This window comes from Arabidopsis thaliana, chromosome 5 (genome assembly GCF_000001735.4).
Source record: "Arabidopsis thaliana chromosome 5, partial sequence".
NCBI lineage: Eukaryota > Viridiplantae > Streptophyta > Magnoliopsida > Brassicales > Brassicaceae > Arabidopsis > Arabidopsis thaliana.
The window spans coordinates 210,971-230,140 of record NC_003076.8 but is presented as its reverse complement, the minus strand read 5'-3'; the positions used below and the strand labels follow the sequence as shown (position 1 = coordinate 230,140).

The 19,170-nt window shown below is 40.1% G+C and overlaps 7 protein-coding genes and 3 long non-coding RNA genes across 16 annotated transcripts; 5 read left to right on the top strand and 5 right to left on the bottom strand.

The window, feature by feature from the left end:
* The first annotated feature begins 89 nt into the window (after positions 1–89).
* Positions 90–2,188, top strand: FER1 (ferretin 1). The gene is made up of 8 exons (NM_120238.4): positions 90–854; positions 944–1,027; positions 1,140–1,200; positions 1,301–1,388; positions 1,490–1,551; positions 1,647–1,712; positions 1,806–1,869; positions 1,958–2,188. The coding sequence occupies exons 1-8, from the start codon at positions 547–549 to the stop codon at positions 1,990–1,992; spliced, it is 768 nt and encodes a 255-aa protein (NP_195780.1). The 5' UTR covers positions 90–546; the 3' UTR covers positions 1,993–2,188.
* On the bottom strand, positions 855–3,169 carry AT5G01595. Its single transcript, NR_142521.1, has 3 exons — positions 3,012–3,169; positions 2,303–2,384; positions 855–878 (listed from the first exon to the last, which is right to left on the bottom strand). It is a non-coding gene; the product is annotated as an other RNA (long non-coding RNA).
* Positions 3,170–3,214: 45 nt separating this feature from the next.
* AT5G01590 (histone-lysine N-methyltransferase ATXR3-like protein) lies at positions 3,215–6,007 on the bottom strand. The gene is made up of 5 exons (NM_120237.6): positions 5,199–6,007; positions 4,538–4,735; positions 4,136–4,418; positions 3,883–4,045; positions 3,215–3,766 (listed from the first exon to the last, which is right to left on the bottom strand). Exons 1-5 carry the CDS (start codon positions 5,890–5,892, stop codon positions 3,521–3,523), a joined length of 1,584 nt encoding a protein of 527 aa, NP_568092.4. The 5' UTR covers positions 5,893–6,007; the 3' UTR covers positions 3,215–3,520.
* A 99-nt stretch (positions 6,008–6,106) lies between these two features.
* Positions 6,107–7,630, bottom strand: AT5G00780. Of its 3 annotated transcripts, NR_142429.1 has the most exons (4): positions 7,472–7,630; positions 7,275–7,377; positions 6,742–6,945; positions 6,209–6,653 (listed from the first exon to the last, which is right to left on the bottom strand). It is a non-coding gene; the product is annotated as an other RNA (long non-coding RNA). The 3 variants fall into 3 exon arrangements; NR_142430.1 differs by having other exon boundaries at positions 6,107–6,653; positions 7,275–7,613; NR_142431.1 differs by lacking the exons at positions 7,275–7,377; positions 7,472–7,630 and having other exon boundaries at positions 6,108–6,653; positions 6,742–7,211.
* On the top strand, positions 6,289–7,381 carry OSH1 (gamma interferon responsive lysosomal thiol (GILT) reductase family protein; the record flags this gene model as incomplete). Its single annotated transcript, NM_120236.1, has 5 exons — positions 6,289–6,531; positions 6,616–6,681; positions 6,801–6,938; positions 7,046–7,138; positions 7,220–7,381. 5 exons carry the CDS (start codon positions 6,289–6,291, stop codon positions 7,379–7,381), a joined length of 702 nt encoding a protein of 233 aa, NP_195778.1.
* Positions 7,343–9,167, bottom strand: AT5G01570 (plectin-like protein; the record flags this gene model as incomplete). Of its 5 annotated transcripts, NM_001342595.1 has the most annotated exons (7): positions 8,603–8,833; positions 8,393–8,534; positions 8,212–8,313; positions 8,000–8,073; positions 7,814–7,897; positions 7,472–7,501; positions 7,343–7,377 (listed from the first exon to the last, which is right to left on the bottom strand). In NM_001342595.1, the coding sequence occupies exons 1-7, from the start codon at positions 8,772–8,774 to the stop codon at positions 7,343–7,345; spliced, it is 639 nt and encodes a 212-aa protein (NP_001318452.1). In that variant the 5' UTR covers positions 8,775–8,833. The 5 variants fall into 5 exon arrangements, with proteins under 5 accessions (NP_001318452.1, NP_001331947.1, NP_001331949.1 ...); NM_001342599.1 differs by lacking the exons at positions 7,343–7,377; positions 7,472–7,501 and adding an exon at positions 7,502–7,530 and having other exon boundaries at positions 8,603–9,012; NM_001342596.1 differs by lacking the exons at positions 7,343–7,377; positions 7,472–7,501 and adding an exon at positions 9,017–9,167 and having other exon boundaries at positions 7,705–7,897; positions 8,603–8,818.
* LECRKA4.3 (lectin receptor kinase a4.3) lies at positions 8,943–12,112 on the top strand. Its single transcript, NM_120234.4, has one exon. The coding sequence runs from the start codon at positions 9,896–9,898 to the stop codon at positions 11,969–11,971; it is 2,076 nt and encodes a 691-aa protein (NP_195776.2). The 5' UTR covers positions 8,943–9,895; the 3' UTR covers positions 11,972–12,112.
* Positions 12,113–13,367: 1,255 nt separating this feature from the next.
* On the top strand, positions 13,368–15,768 carry LECRKA4.2 (lectin receptor kinase a4.1). Its single transcript, NM_120233.2, has one exon. It carries the CDS (start codon positions 13,504–13,506, stop codon positions 15,622–15,624), a length of 2,121 nt encoding a protein of 706 aa, NP_195775.2. The 5' UTR covers positions 13,368–13,503; the 3' UTR covers positions 15,625–15,768.
* A 779-nt stretch (positions 15,769–16,547) lies between these two features.
* AT5G01542 lies at positions 16,548–19,124 on the bottom strand. Its single transcript, NR_142515.1, has one exon. It is a non-coding gene; the product is annotated as an other RNA (long non-coding RNA).
* Positions 16,669–19,162, top strand: LECRKA4.1 (lectin receptor kinase a4.1). Its single transcript, NM_120232.2, has one exon. The coding sequence runs from the start codon at positions 16,808–16,810 to the stop codon at positions 18,854–18,856; it is 2,049 nt and encodes a 682-aa protein (NP_195774.1). The 5' UTR covers positions 16,669–16,807; the 3' UTR covers positions 18,857–19,162.
* The last annotated feature ends 8 nt before the right edge of the window (positions 19,163–19,170 follow it).

Sequence of the window (19,170 nt, the reverse complement as noted above, 5' to 3'; positions counted from 1 at the left end):
ATGATTTTTTATAAAAACAATATGGAAATACTTTTATCTCTATCCGATTTCCTATGTCAATATGTGTCACAGGATTTTACACGTCTAACTTATGTTGGAAACGCTATCATCTTTTCTTTTTTTTTTTTTATAGTAAACAATTGTATTTGTTATCATCTACAACTCTAAAAAATACATTTCGAAAAATAGGAGAGAGCGAGTAGGAAATAAGAAAGTGGCAACGCGAGAGTAGGAACCGGAAATGGTAAAAAGATTCTGAGGATAAAAGAGAAAGCAGAGAAACAGACAAACTTTATTTGGAGAGATGTTAACGTGGATCGAATATCCTCACGTTCACACTATCCCATTGGATGTAGCACGAGGCCGCCACACGCCCCTACATCTGGCTTTCATATCCACCCTCCACGTGGATCTCAATCCAACGGTGACCACACGCCTTTTCCCTCTTATATAAACCCTTCCTCCTTCCTCTTTCTTATCATCATCACCATCTCTTACAACAAATCTCAGGCGGCTCAACACTATCCTCTTCTACATTTTCCAACGATGGCCTCAAACGCACTCTCGTCTTTCACCGCCGCTAATCCCGCTCTGTCTCCTAAGCCACTACTCCCTCACGGCTCTGCTTCTCCGTCGGTTTCTCTCGGCTTCTCCAGGAAAGTTGGCGGCGGCAGAGCAGTGGTCGTTGCAGCGGCTACGGTGGACACAAACAACATGCCGATGACCGGAGTCGTGTTCCAGCCTTTCGAAGAGGTGAAGAAAGCCGATCTGGCCATTCCAATCACATCTCATGCCTCTCTCGCTCGCCAGAGGTTTGCCGACGCTAGCGAGGCAGTCATTAATGAGCAAATCAAGTAAGCTTCTCTTTTCTTTTCTGTCTAATTAAAGAAACGAAAATGTTTAAAGATTAGATCTAACGGAGGAGGTTGCTTTCTATTTACAGTGTGGAATACAACGTCTCCTATGTGTACCATTCAATGTACGCATACTTTGACAGAGACAACGTTGCTATGAAGGGACTAGCCAAGTAATTATTACCTTCTAACTCTAATCTTAATCTTATTTATAATAATCTTGATCGTATACTTCAAAATGAGATATATATGTCCATACTAAACATGAGTTTTTATAATCACCAGATTTTTCAAGGAATCAAGTGAGGAAGAGAGAGGGCATGCTGAGAAGTTTATGGAGTACCAGGTTTTCTATTTTTACCTTCTTTTCTGTTTTAGAAAAGTTGATAAAGACTTGTGATTCACTTAGTTAATATTCATATTGTTGGTTTGTTGTCTCTATACAGAACCAAAGAGGAGGAAGAGTGAAACTCCACCCTATCGTCTCACCTATCTCAGAATTCGAACATGCTGAAAAAGGAGATGCTTTATATGGTAAAACTTTAAGCAAATACACTATCTTAATCCTAAAATAACAACTTTTCTTTTTTTTTAAAGATACAGATATTTATTAGTTTACTAATCTTTGTTTTCAGCAATGGAGTTGGCTCTGTCTCTAGAGAAACTCACTAATGAGAAGCTTCTAAACGTTCACAAAGTAAGTTCCCTAACTTATCCATTTGATCATCAAAGATTAAACTTATAGTCATTTTCCTAATACTAACTAACACGTACTTTTGGCCAACAAAACAGGTGGCCTCAGAGAACAATGATCCCCAGTTAGCTGATTTCGTTGAGAGTGAATTTCTGGGAGAGCAGGTAAAAGTTCTTTTGCCTTTGTTCGGATTACAACTAGTGACTTGTATAATCTGTACATGTTCTGACTCAGAATATATTATGGACTATTTCTAGATTGAAGCAATCAAGAAGATCTCAGACTACATCACCCAGCTAAGGATGATCGGCAAAGGCCACGGTACGAATCAAAACCCTATATTGAGATAGTGTTCTCAGACTTGAATGGTATTTCTAAAAGCTTATTTACATTTGTTCTGTCTTTGCAGGAGTTTGGCATTTCGACCAGATGCTTCTGAACTAGACTTGGACCTCTATAAGTTCACTTTCAGATGACCAATGTTGGGGTTAAAACAGAAGAACCCGAAGATTCTGTAAAAGCTTTAGATTGAACATTATGGACTAATAAGATTGTAGTAGTAAGCTTTGTGTTCAAGATGGTTTTTGTAATAACTTCGTAAGCTTAATCAATGAAGTTTTTGTTTTAGTATATTCTAACTAGCTATAAACCTACGGCCAAACAATGCGTAACTAAGAAAATAGTGAAAACTCAGACCTATCTAATTAAACATAGAATATTTATGATCCAACTTGAAAGAGTAAGCATAACGAACCTGTTTATGAAGAACATGTAAAAGAAGCATGAAGCGTATGTCACTTTCCACCGAGAAGGACAAGCTGGTCACTGGGATATAACTGAACAGCAAACAAGAACAAGATCACTGTCACATCAAAGCAAAAGAGATGCTCTTACTTTGATTCCATGTTGAACAGTAGAAAATCATTTCTAACCAAACAAAGACCTGTCTGTTCTACAAAGAGCTGACAAATGTACGAAAATGAGTATCCATAAGAAGTTCATGACGTATGAAAACACCATTAAGCTTTTCATGTACAGATTCTCCCTTAGTGATTTATCTTTTCATCATGGTTCTTCAAACCACTAAGCATTAAGTAAAGATTGAGAATCTTATTTGTATAATGACGAAGAAGTCCCTCGCACGGGAACAATCAAGATTGGATACTTGTATGACCCTAACAAGAACACTTATCACAGTAGTAATGCTCTGATCAAAAGCAAGGAAATGTCAAATAATCCCGAATGTTATAGCACCATGCATCTAATCTAGAGAAATACGCATTCTAATAAGATAGTATCCTCTAAGATAACGCAACCAATTTGGAATCCATAAACAACAAGTTTCAAAATAGCTCAGACTCCAGCTAAAACCCTAGCAGAGAACAGATATGGAAATCGACACCACAAGTGCTTAAAATTGGACAAGGACGATGAAATTGAGAGAGACGGAGAGAAAAACTAACCACAATTTGAGGGTTATTAGTCATCGAGAAATTGAACGCCGACACTCCGACCACTGAGCTTCCGGGACTCTCAGGGAACCGAAACCGAAAATGGACAAAAACAAATCCCAATTTTGTAGCGAAGGGCACCAATCGAGTATCGCCACTTAACATTTCGGTACACTACAAACCGGGTCGGGTATGTTGTTACGCAAAAGCTATAGTTAGGCCTTACAAACTGAGGCCCATTTATAGAATATTTAATGTCTGTCGAGATAAATTCATAAGCCCATGTAAGCCCATAGAATATTTAATGAAACAGTTCCTCTTTTTCTGATAAACTCTCAATGTCGAACGTTGGTTTAAAACAGGTAGAAAACAAACAAACCATGTTACAGGAGACGCCCAAAACCATGTGGTGTGTACCTAAATGCGATAACCAGATCAACCACACACCGACATTGCTGGCGAAGAATTCATAAACAACAGGATGTTTTGCTTGTTGTCATCCACCTGGTGAAGACTTTGCTTCAATCTTTTTTGGAGTTGCTATCGTCGTCCTCCTCCTCTTCCTCCTCCTCATCTTCATCGGTACGGCCGGAATAATGCTTCAGGTCCTCTTCTCTCAGCTCCTCCTCTCTCCGCTTCATCCTCCGAGCAATCCTTTTGTCATAATCTTTCTGAACTTTGTCCATTATAGTGTCAAAACCCGGGACTGTCCTCTCCAGCTTCTGGCCTACTCGAACACTCAGGTTGTAGAAAATCCGGAATAGCCTCTGCAAACAGAAAGCAAGAAACGGAAGAGAAAAGATGAATCAATTTATCACAAAGATACAGTGAGTGTTTAAAAGTTTGTTGTTTGTGAAATCAGAAGAAAGGAGAGGAAACTTACCATGACACTCCTATTCCACTCTCTGATATAAGGAGGACCAGTGGTGTAGGTACCAAGCGGCTCACGGTACCACTCTCCACCATAGCTGATCTGATCCATAGCTTGCTCGATACTTATCACTTCCCATGGCCTTAACCCTGGTATTACTTTGGCCAACTCTAGTCTACAATCAAAAGCACATGTTTCGAGAGAAGAATCAAATCCAATTGCGGCTAAACAGTCAATGGTGTATAAAGGGCCTTTAGTTTAATACCGTAGTTGTTTGGGGATGAACTTGTTCGGCATGTGATCAGATTCCAGTACAGTTGTTAACTCAGACCCACTGGCCCAGAGAAACAGAGCGTGGCTGGGAGTTCTGACTCCAGGCCAAACGCCACCATTTGCTTCAAGCACTGCCATGTCGCGTTTCTTACTCTCAATAGCTTCTTTTTGAAGCTGCTTGTATGTTTTTGGCTCTCGTCCCTTTAATGGAACCCACGGTGGAATTCCCTTCTGGAGTTTGTGTAGGAAAGCCGTTGCCGCTGCACCAAGCCTCACTGAACAAGAAAGAAACGAGCCAATAAAACCAACAATGAAGTCATATATATAGGAGGCAAAATTGTAATTCTTCAATGATCAGATTCATCCGAGATTTCAAATTATCCCATAGACAGACCTTCCCAAGTTGCAATTGCAGGTTCCAAACCGTAAACCATGTGAATAGGCGCCCATTCATCCATGTCCTCGCCCCAAATGAAAGTATCTCTGTCAATTATTCCAGCTCCATAAGCCGTCTTAAGGGTTATAATCTCACAAGGGCCTCTAGAACGGCCAAGTCGGTCTTTATACCACCAACCACCAGTCTTCATTATGACTACAATTTTAAATCATAGGAGAACAAACAAAAGGTTATGATCCAACACAAAGGAACCCACAAAAAAGCATACCACTTTCATCATATTCCTGCAATTCAACAACAGGCACAAGCTTGGACCTTCATGCAGAACATAAACAAGATAAAATGTGGAACCATATAAACTCGCGCATAGACAAGAAACTATGACTATACAATTTAACAACATTAAGAACAACAAGAGCTTGGAATCCAGAGCCTCTCACTGAATCATGATAGCCACCTACTAACTCATAAACACAGAATATGGATCAAATCCCACAAACACAGAAACAACATCAATATGAAGCAACCCGGTAATGTCTTAACGATCCAGAAACACTTGAATATGCTCCCTTAACGATTCAGAAACATCATGACATGGGAGAGTCAAAATCATTTCACCAAGATATCACACTATGGTTAAGCAAACGAAGGCACTTACAGTCATAATAGCGCTTCTCGAGCCGTTTGTAACCAATAGCCTGAGCCACATCAATGGGTCGACCAGGCGGGTAAGGACGTTGACGGAAACCCCAGAGGCCGAAGAGAAACTGTTTCATGAAATCCCAAAACTTATCATCACTCTCTTCCTTTGATTTGATCGCCTTCCTAGGCATGGGCCTCCCGTCAAAGCCCGGGACATGAGGAATGGCTCTCCAGTAATCCTTGTCTTCTTTCCGATAAGGCGTGTCGTTATCCTCGAGCTCCATCTTGTTCATATCGTCGGCAATCTCCTCGGCGCGAGTCATAAACTGAACCACAGGACTCGCTCGAAAACTCTCCCACCATTTCTGCTCAGCTTCAATCTCTTCTGTGCTCGGATTCTCCTTCTTCTCGAAAACTGGATCTTCGTTGAGAAGCTTATCCACTTCTGGAGTGTGCCTGTAATCCGGTATGTTCTCACACTCCCATAAGAACTGCTCTGCTATTTGCTTGTACGGTCCTGGTTCGTCGGTTCCTGCTGTTTCGGGTTTTGGGGACTTCTTTGAGAATTTTGGAAGTCCAATCGAAGCGAAATTCGGAGACTGCGACTTGGGAAAGAAGGAATCAGCGAGCGAGACGAAGTTGATGGACGGGACTGGGTTCGGTGGTTTCTCGAACCAGTTTTGAAATGGATTGAAGTTCATCGACGACATTGTTGAACACACATACAGTCGTTCTCCAGCCAAAGCCAAAAGAAAATTAGGGTTCAGGGCTTTATTGGCTGATGTTGTTCCGACTCAGTAAGCTCAGGTGGATTAGATGTGGAAGACGAAGTGTGACTGACCCAACCCAGCGATTAAACATCATGTCGTTTTGATATTCCGAAAACTAACTACGTGCCGTTTTCAGTTAAATCAAACAACGCCGCAACAATTGTTTCAACGCCAAAACGCCCAAGATGCCTTTAAACAATAATAAAGCATCAACGAATCACTGAAAGTAATAAGAAACAGTTTTATGTCTTACTTTCCTTGTTTAATGAGACACAAGAATAAAGCAAGAGTCAAAAACAATTCTCTGCAATCTTCCTCTTCTTCTTGTTTCCACCAATGGCATCATATCAGAGGCTTTGCATCACAAGTTGCACAATCTTCTTCTGCCTCTTATCTCTGTCTTCAAGCCAGAAAGTTACACTAAGTTTATACTACGAAGCTCTATGCCCCTTCTGTGCAGAATTCATCGTCAACCGCTTGCCTAAGATCTTCGAAACCGGCTTAATCTCATCCATTGATCTCCAGCTCGTTCCATGGGGCAACGCCGCTATCAGACCAGATGGAACCATTCTCTGCCAGGTCTTGGACTCTTCTTGCTATGTCTCACTTGCATTGTACATCATAGAATTAGGACATAGCATTTGACTGTTGCTTTGTTTTCAGCACGGAGAAGCTGAGTGTGCGCTCAACGCAATTCATGCCTGTGCAATAAACGCATACCCTGATGTGGTAAGTCTCTTAAACGGTAAAAGCTACCAAAATCTTCTTGGATTTATGCAGTAAGATTACCATATAGAGGCTTTGACTGTTAATGTGAATTATATGTGCTCTGCCTATGTCACTTGCAGATGAAGCATTTTGGATACATCTACTGTACGGAACAGCTAGTCTTGGAGAACAAACTTGAAAAATGGGCTGATTGTTTAGAAATGGTTGGATTGAGCAGAGCAGCGGTTGATTGTTACATTAACGGATACGGAAACCAGGTAAATCCTGCTCAGAGGAGAGAACATTAGTTAACTTATACAGCCACAACAGGAAAGCTAAACATATAATAAGCAAGAAAAAATGACATCTATGTGACAATGTGCAGCTTGAACAGAGGTATGCTGAAGAAACTTCTGAACTTTATCCAGCACATAGATTTGTACCATGGGTGGTTGTGAATAACCTACCACTTCAAGAGGTTAGTCCTATAAATTAAGCTAATAACTTTCAAGATCAAAGGAGAAAGAAAACTTTTCATTTATATGTCTTTGGTGAACAGAACTACCAGAACTTTGTCATGTATGTATGCAATGCTTATGGAAGTAACCAAGTACCAGAAGCGTGCAGGATCCTCAACAGTTCGGTGGAGACACTAAGCAGGTCCAATAGTTCAGTGGAGAAGCTAAGTAACAGTCCCCAAGTTTGCTATTCCAATCACTAAGATTTGAATCAAAAATCCTTAGGAATTATCCTTAGAATTCCTAAGATAATTCAATGCACTGAAATGTATGGGAAATCAGAAACTGCTTACCAGTCAGAATTTGCTCCTCTCCAATTCGTTCTACACGTTAAGACTGGATTTGCAACAATCTGCACAAATAGATAAATATAAGATGCATTCTTTTTCAACATCCAATATTTAGATATGTTTCTGAAGATTTTGGAGGCTAAAGGTTACAGTAGATAAAAAAAAAAAAAAAGTTAAGCACTGATACCTACAGAGAGGTATTCAACAAGAACAAAAAAGGAACTCATAACATCAGATATTGTTCATAGTACAGAGGCCATGAAGCTTTTTACATCTAACGAATCATAAACAAAGGCGGTTTGGTTGTTAAGGCTGTCTATTGCCTGTTTATAATATCCCAAATACCATTACATGTCTCGTAGACAGAAGTACTCTTGTTTGAATCGAATTCGAACTTGTCCATTAGCCTTTTGTCTCGACCAACCATATCTGTCGTATTAAGGATTAAAAACCCTTAGGACAAGGTTGAACGAGATTTAAATTTAGAAAGTTCACAAAGTAGATAGAAATTTGTTTAAAGCAAAAGGATACAGCCTGAGGTCTTCAATGAATCATCAATGTTTGGTATAACTCGAGTGACAGAAGCATACATAGGAAGCTTTGTCCTGCAAAGAACAAAAAATAGAGCATAAGCAAAATCACTACTTGTTAAATCTAACAAGTAAATATGAACATTCAAACAACATAAAGACGGAAATATGAAGCCCAAAAAAGACTAAAAAGCGGATTCGTCAAAATCTTACTCGGTTCTCAACTGGTCCCGCTTGTTCCTCTTTATAGCTAATCTGTGCTCTTCAAATAATGCCTCCTGAGAATTCAGGTCTTTGAGTTCATCAGCTATGAATGTGTCGACAAAAACCAAAATTAGTCATGACATTGAATCAACGGACGAGATGTTTAAGCTCAGTTCAGTGAAATACGTATCTAAGCTCCTCCTTCAGCTTGCACTCTAGTTCTAGCTCTTCATCAAGCTCTTTCTGAAGACGCTCAATTTCTTCTTCATCCGCAATCTCTGAATTTGCCTCATCTGTCTTCTCCTTGCAAACATCGAGTTTCTTCTGCAAATCTGCGCAACAAAATTAAATTCACCACTTAATCAAACACACATCAACCCAATTTAAGAAGGCATTCAACCTTGGAGAGATTCATGTATCTCTTTAAAATCTTCGTCGCAGGAGAATGGAATAGCTCTCAGTTGCTCGAGAGTTTGTACCAACACGTCAAATCCTTTCCTATCATCCAAAACATGGATCAATTCATCTCCCCATGAAATTACCATTTCGAAATTCCTCGACTGATCTCTCATCTCCGACACCGGACAATGAACAATCCACTAACCTAGCTCCAATTCTGCGCTAATATCCCCAAACCGTCAGAAAAATTCAAAATCAGAGGGAAAAATTATCTAGATTTGGTTTAACTTTAACGGACCGATTTAATTTGAGAAAGTATAAACTATTTCAAACGTGGGATCAGCCCATTGGGCTTATTTCACCTCGTGAATGAATGATTTAGAAAAAAGCCCATAACCAATTAAATGAAGCTGACCTGACATTCAGACATTATATTTATCTGGCATCCCCTAGTTACGCCATCTCACGTGACGTGATCTTGTATGCTTTAATGCTAAGGCGTTGTACTGTAATAAAATAAATCAACAACGAACAAATGCTAGTATGCTACATGTACTTCTACCAAGTCAAATCCACAACGACTTTTTCTCTTACTAATCGAGTCGATGAACTCGTTTTGATCTCACGAGCAATGCTTAGATCATTAACTAACATATTGCATGTGAGGGATTATATAAATGACAGTCAAACAAACATATTGCATGTGGGGGATTATATAAAAGACAGTCAAACAAACTAAACTATGAAAATAAAGCGCGTTGAAATTCGAAAACTTACTGCACTCATGTTACTATGTTACTATAAGCATTGTGACTCACTTAATCCCCTCTCCAAAGATCTTATTTGATCTTTGATAGTTGAAGTCGCACAATGTCCTCAGTCCAAATGACTTATTTAATATCTCGTCTCCTTTCTTTCACACCCAATGTGTAAAGTATCAGGAAATTCCAAGTTAATTTGGACTTTGTCAAAGTCAGCCCTATCTATGCTACTTCCATTTGGACTTTATAACAATAAAAGATACTTTCCCTTAATTATAGAGCATCCTACAATGTATCATTTTACTATTTATCAAAAACCTGCAAGTTAGGAAGTTGTTGACATTTTTTTTCTCTCTCTGTCTTCTTTGCTTCTTCATCTCGATCATCGACAATCTGTAAGAGAAACCAAACTCACTTCTCCTTCTAAGAATCATCTTCTGTTGTCATCTCCCAAAGCCGTTATTTCTGTTTTTGTTTCACTTTCCTACCTCAATTTTGTTTTTGGTTATCCCTCTTATCCCTATCGATCACTTATGGGCAGAGCAAAATCCATGGTCTCTCTCTTGTTGGTGCTCTTCCTTGTTAGAGCTCATGTAGCAACAACAGAGACGACAACAGAGTTCATTTTCCACGGTTTCAAAGGAAACCAATCAGAAATTCATATGCAAGGAGATTCAACCATCACATCCAACGGACTTTTGAGGCTCACCGATCGAAACTCGGACGTTGTTGGTACCGCTTTCTACCATAAACCGGTGAGATTGCTCGACAGTAACTCCACCAATACGACGGTTCGTTCCTTTAGCACTTCTTTCATCTTCATAATCCCTTCAAGCTCAACAAGCAACGGAGGTTTCGGCTTCACATTCACACTCTCTCCAACCCCAAACCGTACAGATGCGGATCCCGAGCAGTACATGGGGCTTCTCAACGAAAGAAACGACGGGAATTCGAGCAATCACGTTTTCGCTGTGGAGTTCGATACGGTACAAGGATTCAAAGACGGAACAAATCGAATAGGCAACCACATCGGTCTAAATTTCAACAGTCTCTCTTCAGATGTCCAAGAACCAGTGGCTTACTTCAACAACAACGATAGTCAGAAAGAGGAATTCCAACTGGTGAGCGGCGAGCCAATCCAAGTCTTCTTGGATTATCACGGACCAACCAAAACGCTTAACCTCACTGTTTACCCAACCAGATTGGGATATAAACCAAGAATCCCCTTGATCTCACGAGAGGTTCCAAAACTGTCAGATATTGTCGTAGACGAAATGTTCGTCGGATTCACAGCAGCGACTGGGAGACACGGACAATCGAGTGCTCATTACGTCATGGGTTGGAGTTTCGCAAGCGGTGGAGAACATCCACTTGCAGCTATGCTCGACATCTCCCAACTTCCTCCTCCGCCTCCGAATAAGGCGAAGAAGAGAGGTTACAATGGTAAGGTCATCGCTCTTATCGTGGCTTTATCGACTGTTATATCGATCATGTTGGTGTTGCTGTTCCTCTTCATGATGTACAAAAAACGAATGCAGCAAGAAGAGATTCTAGAAGATTGGGAAATCGATCATCCTCACAGATTTCGATACAGAGACCTCTACAAGGCTACTGAGGGATTCAAGGAGAATAGGGTTGTCGGAACCGGAGGATTCGGAATTGTTTACAGAGGAAACATCAGATCATCGTCTGATCAAATCGCAGTGAAGAAGATAACCCCAAATAGCATGCAAGGTGTTCGAGAATTTGTCGCGGAGATTGAGAGTTTGGGGAGATTAAGGCATAAGAATCTGGTGAACCTCCAAGGATGGTGTAAACACAGAAACGATCTCTTGTTGATCTACGATTATATTCCCAACGGAAGCTTGGACTCGCTGCTTTACAGTAAACCGAGAAGAAGCGGAGCCGTTTTGTCGTGGAACGCGCGTTTTCAAATCGCTAAAGGAATCGCGTCTGGTTTGTTGTATCTCCACGAAGAATGGGAACAGATCGTGATTCACAGAGACGTGAAACCTAGCAATGTTCTGATTGACTCCGATATGAATCCTAGATTGGGAGACTTTGGACTCGCGAGGCTTTACGAACGCGGATCTCAATCGTGCACCACCGTAGTCGTCGGCACGATTGGATATATGGCGCCGGAGCTAGCCCGCAACGGAAACTCCTCATCAGCTTCCGACGTTTTCGCGTTTGGCGTTTTGCTGTTAGAGATCGTCTCCGGGAGGAAACCGACGGACTCTGGGACCTTCTTTATAGCCGACTGGGTTATGGAGCTACAAGCGAGCGGTGAGATCCTCAGTGCGATCGACCCGAGACTCGGATCTGGTTACGACGAAGGAGAGGCAAGGCTAGCTCTCGCCGTCGGTTTGCTCTGTTGTCACCACAAACCGGAATCTCGGCCGCTGATGAGAATGGTGCTCAGGTACCTGAACAGAGACGAAGATGTTCCTGAGATTCACGACAATTGGGGATATTCAGATTCTTCAAGAACAGATTTAGGATCGAAACTCGTCGGATACATTTCGTCGGATAGGGCTTCGAGCTCACACTCACACACATCTTCGTCTCTCACCAGAATTTCTTCAACTTCTTTAATCAGTGGTAGATAAGATTCGATTGACACATTCAAAGCTCGCATTAACTCTTTTTTTTCTCACTAAACTATAATTCAAGTTTTGGAACTGTGTTTAAAAATTGGGCTCGGCCCATTGGGTTCTTTGTCTCGTGTCCAACAATTAGTTTAAAGCCCAGCCATTTGAAATCGGACCGGATTGACAATCAACAACTATGTAAAAACATGGTTTAGTTTTAAAAATCGGATAGGGTTGAGCCACGTATTTCAAATCTCACGCGACCACATGACGTGATCTTCTATAGTTCCAATACTACATCATTAAGGATCATCATGGGTAAATAAATACGCAAAAGAGAAATATTGAAACTAGGACAACATTTACAAAGTCATACTGATAAGGATTTAGTATGTGTCATGTGACAATTCGAATCAAGGAATTTGCAGCACTTATCAGATCAGATTTCGTAATAAATGCTTATTTAAATATAATAATTATATGCGGTAGTAACAACTAACAAGAGACCCACATGGCGTAACCATAAAAGGTTGTTTCTTCTGGCAAATGTGAAAAAGTGATTAAAGTAAACATATGATATTACTACTAATCATTGGTAGATTAATCATTATTGTATAAAGGAAAAAAAGTTACTGCAGTCGTATAAGTTCGGAACTCAATCTAATCACCAATATTATATATTATATTTTAGAGTTTAAATCACACAATGTCCTTGTTCAAAGTCAAATTATTTTTGTTTTTGTCCCTACAAACTATAAAATATCTGCATATTCAAAGAACGATGTGGAATTTGTCAAAGACAGACTACATATATGCGTAGGACTTTTGAGAAAAGAAAAAAAAAATAAAAAAAGTTAGTTTCCAGCATAAAAGATAACATGAAATTTAGATCATTTTTTATATTTTGAAATTTGTAAATATCTTAATATGGCTTTGCATTTTAACCCCATAAATATGTAAATTTGTTACATATTTAGTTTGCATACTTGTATTTCAAAGTCACTAGCTAAATAAAATTAAAATGTAATTTGTTGTTGAAAATCATCAATGATACATGTTTCAAGTAAAACAACAAAATAATAATCGATTGAATAACACTAGATTAGAAATCGATTACAAAGAAACAGAAACAGAGATATTATTATTCTTTTAAAAAAAAAAAATCGATTAGAAAAATCATCTTAAACAACCAAATCATTGATATCTTATAACTAACAGATGACAAATGATAGTATTTTGGTCCTAGCCACAACTTTAAAATATTGAAATTTCTTTCTTGGTTGACAATCAATATATATTTGTCAATTATTTTAACTTTTTTTCTTCCAAATATTAAATTGACCACAAAGCATTGGAGTTTCATATATATATATTTGTTCAATACTCGCGCTAATGTGAACCAGTTTTCAAAGGGGAAGAACATACGCAATTTCTAGTTTAAAACTTATAAATTCTTCTTTCTTCAGTCTCCCTCCTTATAACAACTTCTCTAATCCTTAAATTATTCTTGTTATCTTTTCCAAAACGCCTTCTCTCTGTTTTTCTTTTGTATGTTTCTAATGTACCGATCATTAATGGGTACTGCAAGATCCATAATCTCATTTATGCTCGTGCTCTTCTTGCTTTTGACCATCCCTACTCGAGCTCAAAGAACAACAACGGAGACTCCAAAAACAGAGTTTATTTTCCGAGGTTTTAGCGGAAACCAATCAAATATTGTGACAACGGGAGCTGCGACGATCAAACTCGACGGACTATTGAGGCTCACTGACCGAAACTCAAACGTTACCGGTACATCTTTCTACCACAAACCTGTGAGATTGCTGGAGACTAATACAAGTTCCACAAACTCCACAATCCGTTCTTTTAGCACTTCCTTCGTATTTGTCATCATCCCTACAAGCTCTAGCAACGGAGGTTTTGGCTTCACCTTCACGCTATCTCCAACCCCTGATCGTACCGGAGCCGAATCCGCACAGTACTTGGGACTTCTCAACAAAGCAAACGACGGGAATTCGACGAATCACGTTTTTGCTGTGGAATTCGACACAGTGCAAGGTTTTAAAGACGGTGCCGATAGAACAGGCAATCACATCGGTCTGAATTTCAACAGTTTAACATCTGATGTCCAAGAACCGGTCGTGTATTACGACAACGAAGATCCTAACCGGAAAGAGGATTTCCCACTACAGAGTGGCGATCCAATCCGAGCAATTTTGGATTACGATGGGCCAACTCAAACGCTAAACTTAACTGTCTACCCGGCTAACTTGAAGTCTAGACCCGTAAGGCCTTTGATCTCGCGACCTGTTCCAAAGTTGTCGCAAATCGTGCAAGAAGAAATGTATGTTGGATTCACAGCAGCTACAGGGAGAGATCAGTCGAGTGCTCACTACGTCATGGGCTGGAGTTTTTCTAGCGGCGGTGATCTTCTAACTGAAGATACGCTTGACCTCTTGGAACTTCCTCGTCCGCCTCCGAACACGGCGAAGAAGAGAGGTTACAATTCTCAAGTACTCGCTCTGATCGTAGCTCTATCGGGAGTAACAGTGATCTTGCTTGCGTTACTCTTCTTTTTCGTGATGTACAAGAAACGATTGCAACAAGGAGAGGTTCTTGAAGACTGGGAAATCAATCATCCTCATAGACTTAGATATAAAGATCTCTACGCTGCTACGGATGGATTCAAGGAGAATAGGATTGTCGGAACTGGAGGATTTGGAACCGTTTTCCGAGGAAACTTATCGTCACCTTCGTCTGATCAAATCGCCGTGAAGAAGATAACTCCGAATAGTATGCAAGGTGTTCGAGAATTCATCGCAGAGATCGAGAGTTTGGGGAGATTAAGGCATAAGAATCTGGTCAACCTTCAAGGATGGTGCAAGCAAAAAAACGATCTCTTGTTAATTTATGATTATATCCCTAACGGAAGCTTAGACTCGCTGCTCTACAGTAGACCAAGACAGAGCGGTGTTGTTTTGTCGTGGAACGCACGTTTTAAGATTGCTAAAGGAATCGCGTCTGGTTTGTTGTATCTCCATGAAGAATGGGAAAAGGTTGTGATTCACAGAGACATAAAACCTAGCAACGTTTTGATTGAGGACGATATGAATCCTAGGTTGGGAGATTTTGGACTCGCGAGGCTTTACGAACGCGGATCGCAATCGAACACGACCGTAGTCGTGGGCACAATTGGGTACATGGCACCAGAGCTAGCACGCAACGGCAAATCTTCGTCTGCGTCTGATGTTTTTGCGTTTGGCGTTTTGTTATTAGAGATAGTCTCCGGGAGAAGACCGACTGACTCAGGGACATTCTTCTTGGCCGATTGGGTTATGGAATTGCACGCGAGAGGAGAGATTCTCCATGCGGTGGATCCGAGACTTGGATTTGGTTACGACGGCGTTGAGGCACGGCTTGCTCTTGTTGTGGGATTGCTCTGTTGCCATCAAAGACCGACGTCTCGGCCGTCCATGAGAACGGTGCTTAGGTATTTGAACGGAGATGATGATGTACCTGAAATTGATAACGATTGGGGATACTCGGATTCTTCAAGAAGCGATTTAGGATCCAACTTTGAAGGATATGTTTCATCGGATAGGGCTTCGAGCTCAGTCCCATCTTTCTCCGTTACAAGGGTTTCTTCTAGTTCTGTTATCAGTGGTAGATAGTACAAAGTCAATTACTTCGAGTTTTTTTCTGTTGTAACTTATAAGCAATAACAGTAGTACAAATTTTGTTTTTCACTTCTTATGGTATTTTTGGTATTTAGCATTCAAACGGCTAGTTTAACAAAAGCGTATAGCTAAGAGCGGTAAAATAATTTTAAATAACAGACGGTATGCAACATTTACGGCTACGAACTGGAATCTTATTTTACATTTGTAAATTGCTAAGATGCTTGGCCGATTAATCTTAGAAATTGATTCTCTTTAGTTTTAAACTACGATGAAAAATATCAGTCACCAATTAAATTCGTTTAGCTTTTAAAAAAGCTTTAAAAATGAGCAAAAACATAAAACTCAAAAATAAATATGTTGGGTTGTCTATTTCTAAATTGTTGTTACAAGTTAGCAACCTTAGCATGACCCAAAAGCTATAACACACATATCACTCAATTATTAATATCGATATTTTAATATTAGTGCAAATTTTCCTTGTGAAATTGACATGTATATTTGCGTCTTTTTTGTATTAAATTTTGTTACCAATCGACAAATCAAGTCCATGAAGAAATTTAGAACTCACTAGATATTGCTGAAATGGTAATTTAGAAAATTATACGTGGGTGTTACTTGTTAGAGAAAAACTTGAGAGTTTGAGAAAACACTTAAAAGTTAAAACGGTTAAACGATATTCATTGGACATTTTATCTTTTTATCTTTTAAGGTTTAATCACAAACGTCCAAGTCCATATGACTATTTTTTTTCTTTCTTGTTCCTAAGGAAAAATATAAAATACATGATGTTAAAGTCAACGTAGAATTTGTCAAAGTCAGCCTGATGGTTGCGTTTGGACCTCTTTTTAACCACAGAGTTCAAGCACTAAAACATGTTGGTCCAAGTCTTAATGGAAATTATTTGTTGAAATAAATGGCTAATATTTTTTTTCTATTTATTAATTTTCACAAAAACATTGGGTGCCATATATTTTCAATGTACGGTAATGTGAACATTGAGCGGAAAGTACCATGTTCCTTCTTCTTTTTTGGTTTTGGTATAATTTTCATCTTCTTTGACTCATTAGAATCTGAAAGAAAAAAAACAAACTCTCATCTCATGTCCATAAAAGAAATTATCTAACAAAGAACTCTTCAAAGTATCTCTTTATCTCCTTCTTTACTTCGCTCACCCATGGGCACACAAAGATCCATGTTCATAGTCTCATTCTTATTCAAGCTTTTCCTGTTTTTGAGCGTCCATGTTCGAGCTCAGAGAACAACAACAAATTTTGCTTTCCGAGGTTTTAACGGAAACCAATCGAAGATTCGGATTGAAGGAGCCGCGATGATCAAACCCGACGGACTATTGAGACTCACTGACCGAAAGTCGAATGTTACCGGTACAGCTTTCTACCACAAACCGGTGAGGTTGCTTAATAGAAATTCCACAAACGTCACAATTCGTTCCTTTAGCACGTCTTTCGTCTTTGTCATAATCCCTTCAAGCTCAAGCAATAAAGGCTTTGGATTCACATTCACACTATCTCCAACACCTTATCGTCTCAATGCTGGATCCGCACAGTACTTGGGAGTTTTCAACAAAGAGAACAATGGGGATCCTAGGAACCACGTATTCGCAGTGGAATTCGACACGGTGCAAGGATCAAGAGACGACAACACCGACAGAATAGGAAACGACATCGGTCTGAATTACAACAGTCGTACTTCGGATCTCCAAGAACCAGTCGTGTATTACAACAATGATGATCACAACAAAAAAGAAGATTTCCAGCTTGAGAGTGGCAATCCTATTCAAGCCCTTTTGGAGTATGATGGAGCAACACAAATGCTAAACGTCACCGTTTATCCCGCGAGATTAGGGTTTAAACCCACAAAGCCTTTGATCTCTCAACATGTTCCAAAACTGTTGGAGATTGTGCAAGAAGAAATGTACGTCGGATTCACGGCATCGACGGGGAAAGGTCAGTCAAGTGCTCATTACGTGATGGGTTGGAGTTTCTCAAGCGGCGGAGAACGTCCAATTGCGGATGTTCTAATCCTCTCGGAGCTTCCTCCGCCGCCGCCGAATAAGGCGAAGAAGGAAGGTTTAAATTCTCAAGTCATTGTTATGATCGTGGCGTTATCGGCAGTAATGCTGGTCATGCTTGTGTTACTCTTCTTCTTCGTCATGTACAAGAAGAGACTGGGACAAGAAGAGACTCTTGAAGACTGGGAAATCGATCATCCTCGCAGATTGAGATACAGAGACCTCTACGTAGCCACGGATGGATTCAAAAAGACTGGAATCATCGGAACCGGAGGATTTGGAACCGTTTTCAAAGGAAAACTGCCGAATTCGGATCCCATCGCAGTGAAGAAGATAATTCCAAGTAGCAGGCAAGGTGTTCGAGAATTTGTCGCAGAGATCGAGAGTTTGGGGAAACTAAGGCATAAGAATCTGGTGAACCTCCAAGGATGGTGCAAACACAAAAACGATCTCTTGTTGATTTACGATTACATCCCCAACGGAAGCTTAGACTCTCTGCTCTACACTGTACCGAGAAGAAGCGGCGCCGTTTTGTCGTGGAACGCTCGTTTTCAGATCGCTAAAGGAATCGCGTCTGGTTTATTGTATCTTCACGAAGAATGGGAGAAGATTGTGATTCATAGAGACGTGAAACCTAGCAATGTCTTGATCGATTCAAAGATGAACCCTAGATTGGGAGATTTTGGACTCGCGAGGCTTTACGAACGCGGAACGCTATCGGAAACAACAGCACTCGTTGGAACCATCGGGTACATGGCGCCAGAGCTTTCCCGCAACGGAAACCCCTCATCTGCGTCTGATGTTTTCGCGTTTGGCGTTTTGTTGTTAGAGATCGTTTGCGGGAGAAAACCAACGGATTCCGGTACCTTCTTCTTGGTCGATTGGGTTATGGAGCTTCACGCGAACGGTGAGATTCTCAGTGCGATTGATCCGAGACTAGGATCTGGTTACGACGGAGGAGAAGCAAGGCTTGCTCTCGCCGTCGGATTGCTCTGTTGCCACCAAAAACCGGCGTCTCGGCCGTCGATGAGAATCGTGCTTAGGTATCTAAACGGAGAGGAGAATGTACCTGAGATTGACGATGAGTGGGGATATTCAAAGTCTTCAAGAAGCGAATTCGGATCCAAGTTGGTAGGATATGTTTCGTCGACCTCAATCACCAGAGTTTCTTCGACTTCTCGTATCAGTCAGTAGTGGATAAAGCACATTCACTTTTTTGCTTCGAATTAGTCAAATCGTTTAGCTTCAAAAGACCAAAACATGATTTAACTAGTACTTATGATTAATGAACAATAGTATAAAATAAATTTGTTGGAATGTCTATAGCTAAAAGTTTCTGAAATGAATGTGGCGGGGAGGTAAAACCTTAATATATAATTTTTTCGTGACGTCACACAGATTAGTCATACTATCAAAAAAATTAAAATTAGTATTTTGTAACGTCACAAAGATTACTCATACAGTTATGATTTTTTTATATAAAATTACTGTATGTTTTGCTTAACGTC

Excerpts from the sequence above, each read along its gene's own strand:
- FER1 (NM_120238.4), top strand. The coding sequence starts at position 547 with ATGGCCTCAAACGCACTCTCGTCTTTCACCGCCGCTAATCCCGCTCTG. Across the intron at positions 1,028-1,139 it reads GCTATGAAGGGACTAGCCAA|ATTTTTCAAGGAATCAAGTG; the intron begins GTAATTATTACC and ends TATAATCACCAG. Across the intron at positions 1,201-1,300 it reads AGAAGTTTATGGAGTACCAG|AACCAAAGAGGAGGAAGAGT; the intron begins GTTTTCTATTTT and ends GTCTCTATACAG.
- LECRKA4.1 (NM_120232.2), top strand. The coding sequence starts at position 16,808 with ATGGGCACACAAAGATCCATGTTCATAGTCTCATTCTTATTCAAGCTT.
- LECRKA4.3 (NM_120234.4), top strand. The coding sequence starts at position 9,896 with ATGGGCAGAGCAAAATCCATGGTCTCTCTCTTGTTGGTGCTCTTCCTT.
- AT5G01590 (NM_120237.6), bottom strand. The coding sequence starts at position 5,892 with ATGTCGTCGATGAACTTCAATCCATTTCAAAACTGGTTCGAGAAACCA. Across the intron at positions 4,046-4,135 it reads TTCATCCCCAAACAACTACG|ACTAGAGTTGGCCAAAGTAA; the intron begins GTATTAAACTAA and ends TTTTGATTGTAG. Across the intron at positions 3,767-3,882 it reads AGTGGAATAGGAGTGTCATG|AGGCTATTCCGGATTTTCTA; the intron begins GTAAGTTTCCTC and ends TTCTGTTTGCAG.
- LECRKA4.2 (NM_120233.2), top strand. The coding sequence starts at position 13,504 with ATGTTTCTAATGTACCGATCATTAATGGGTACTGCAAGATCCATAATC.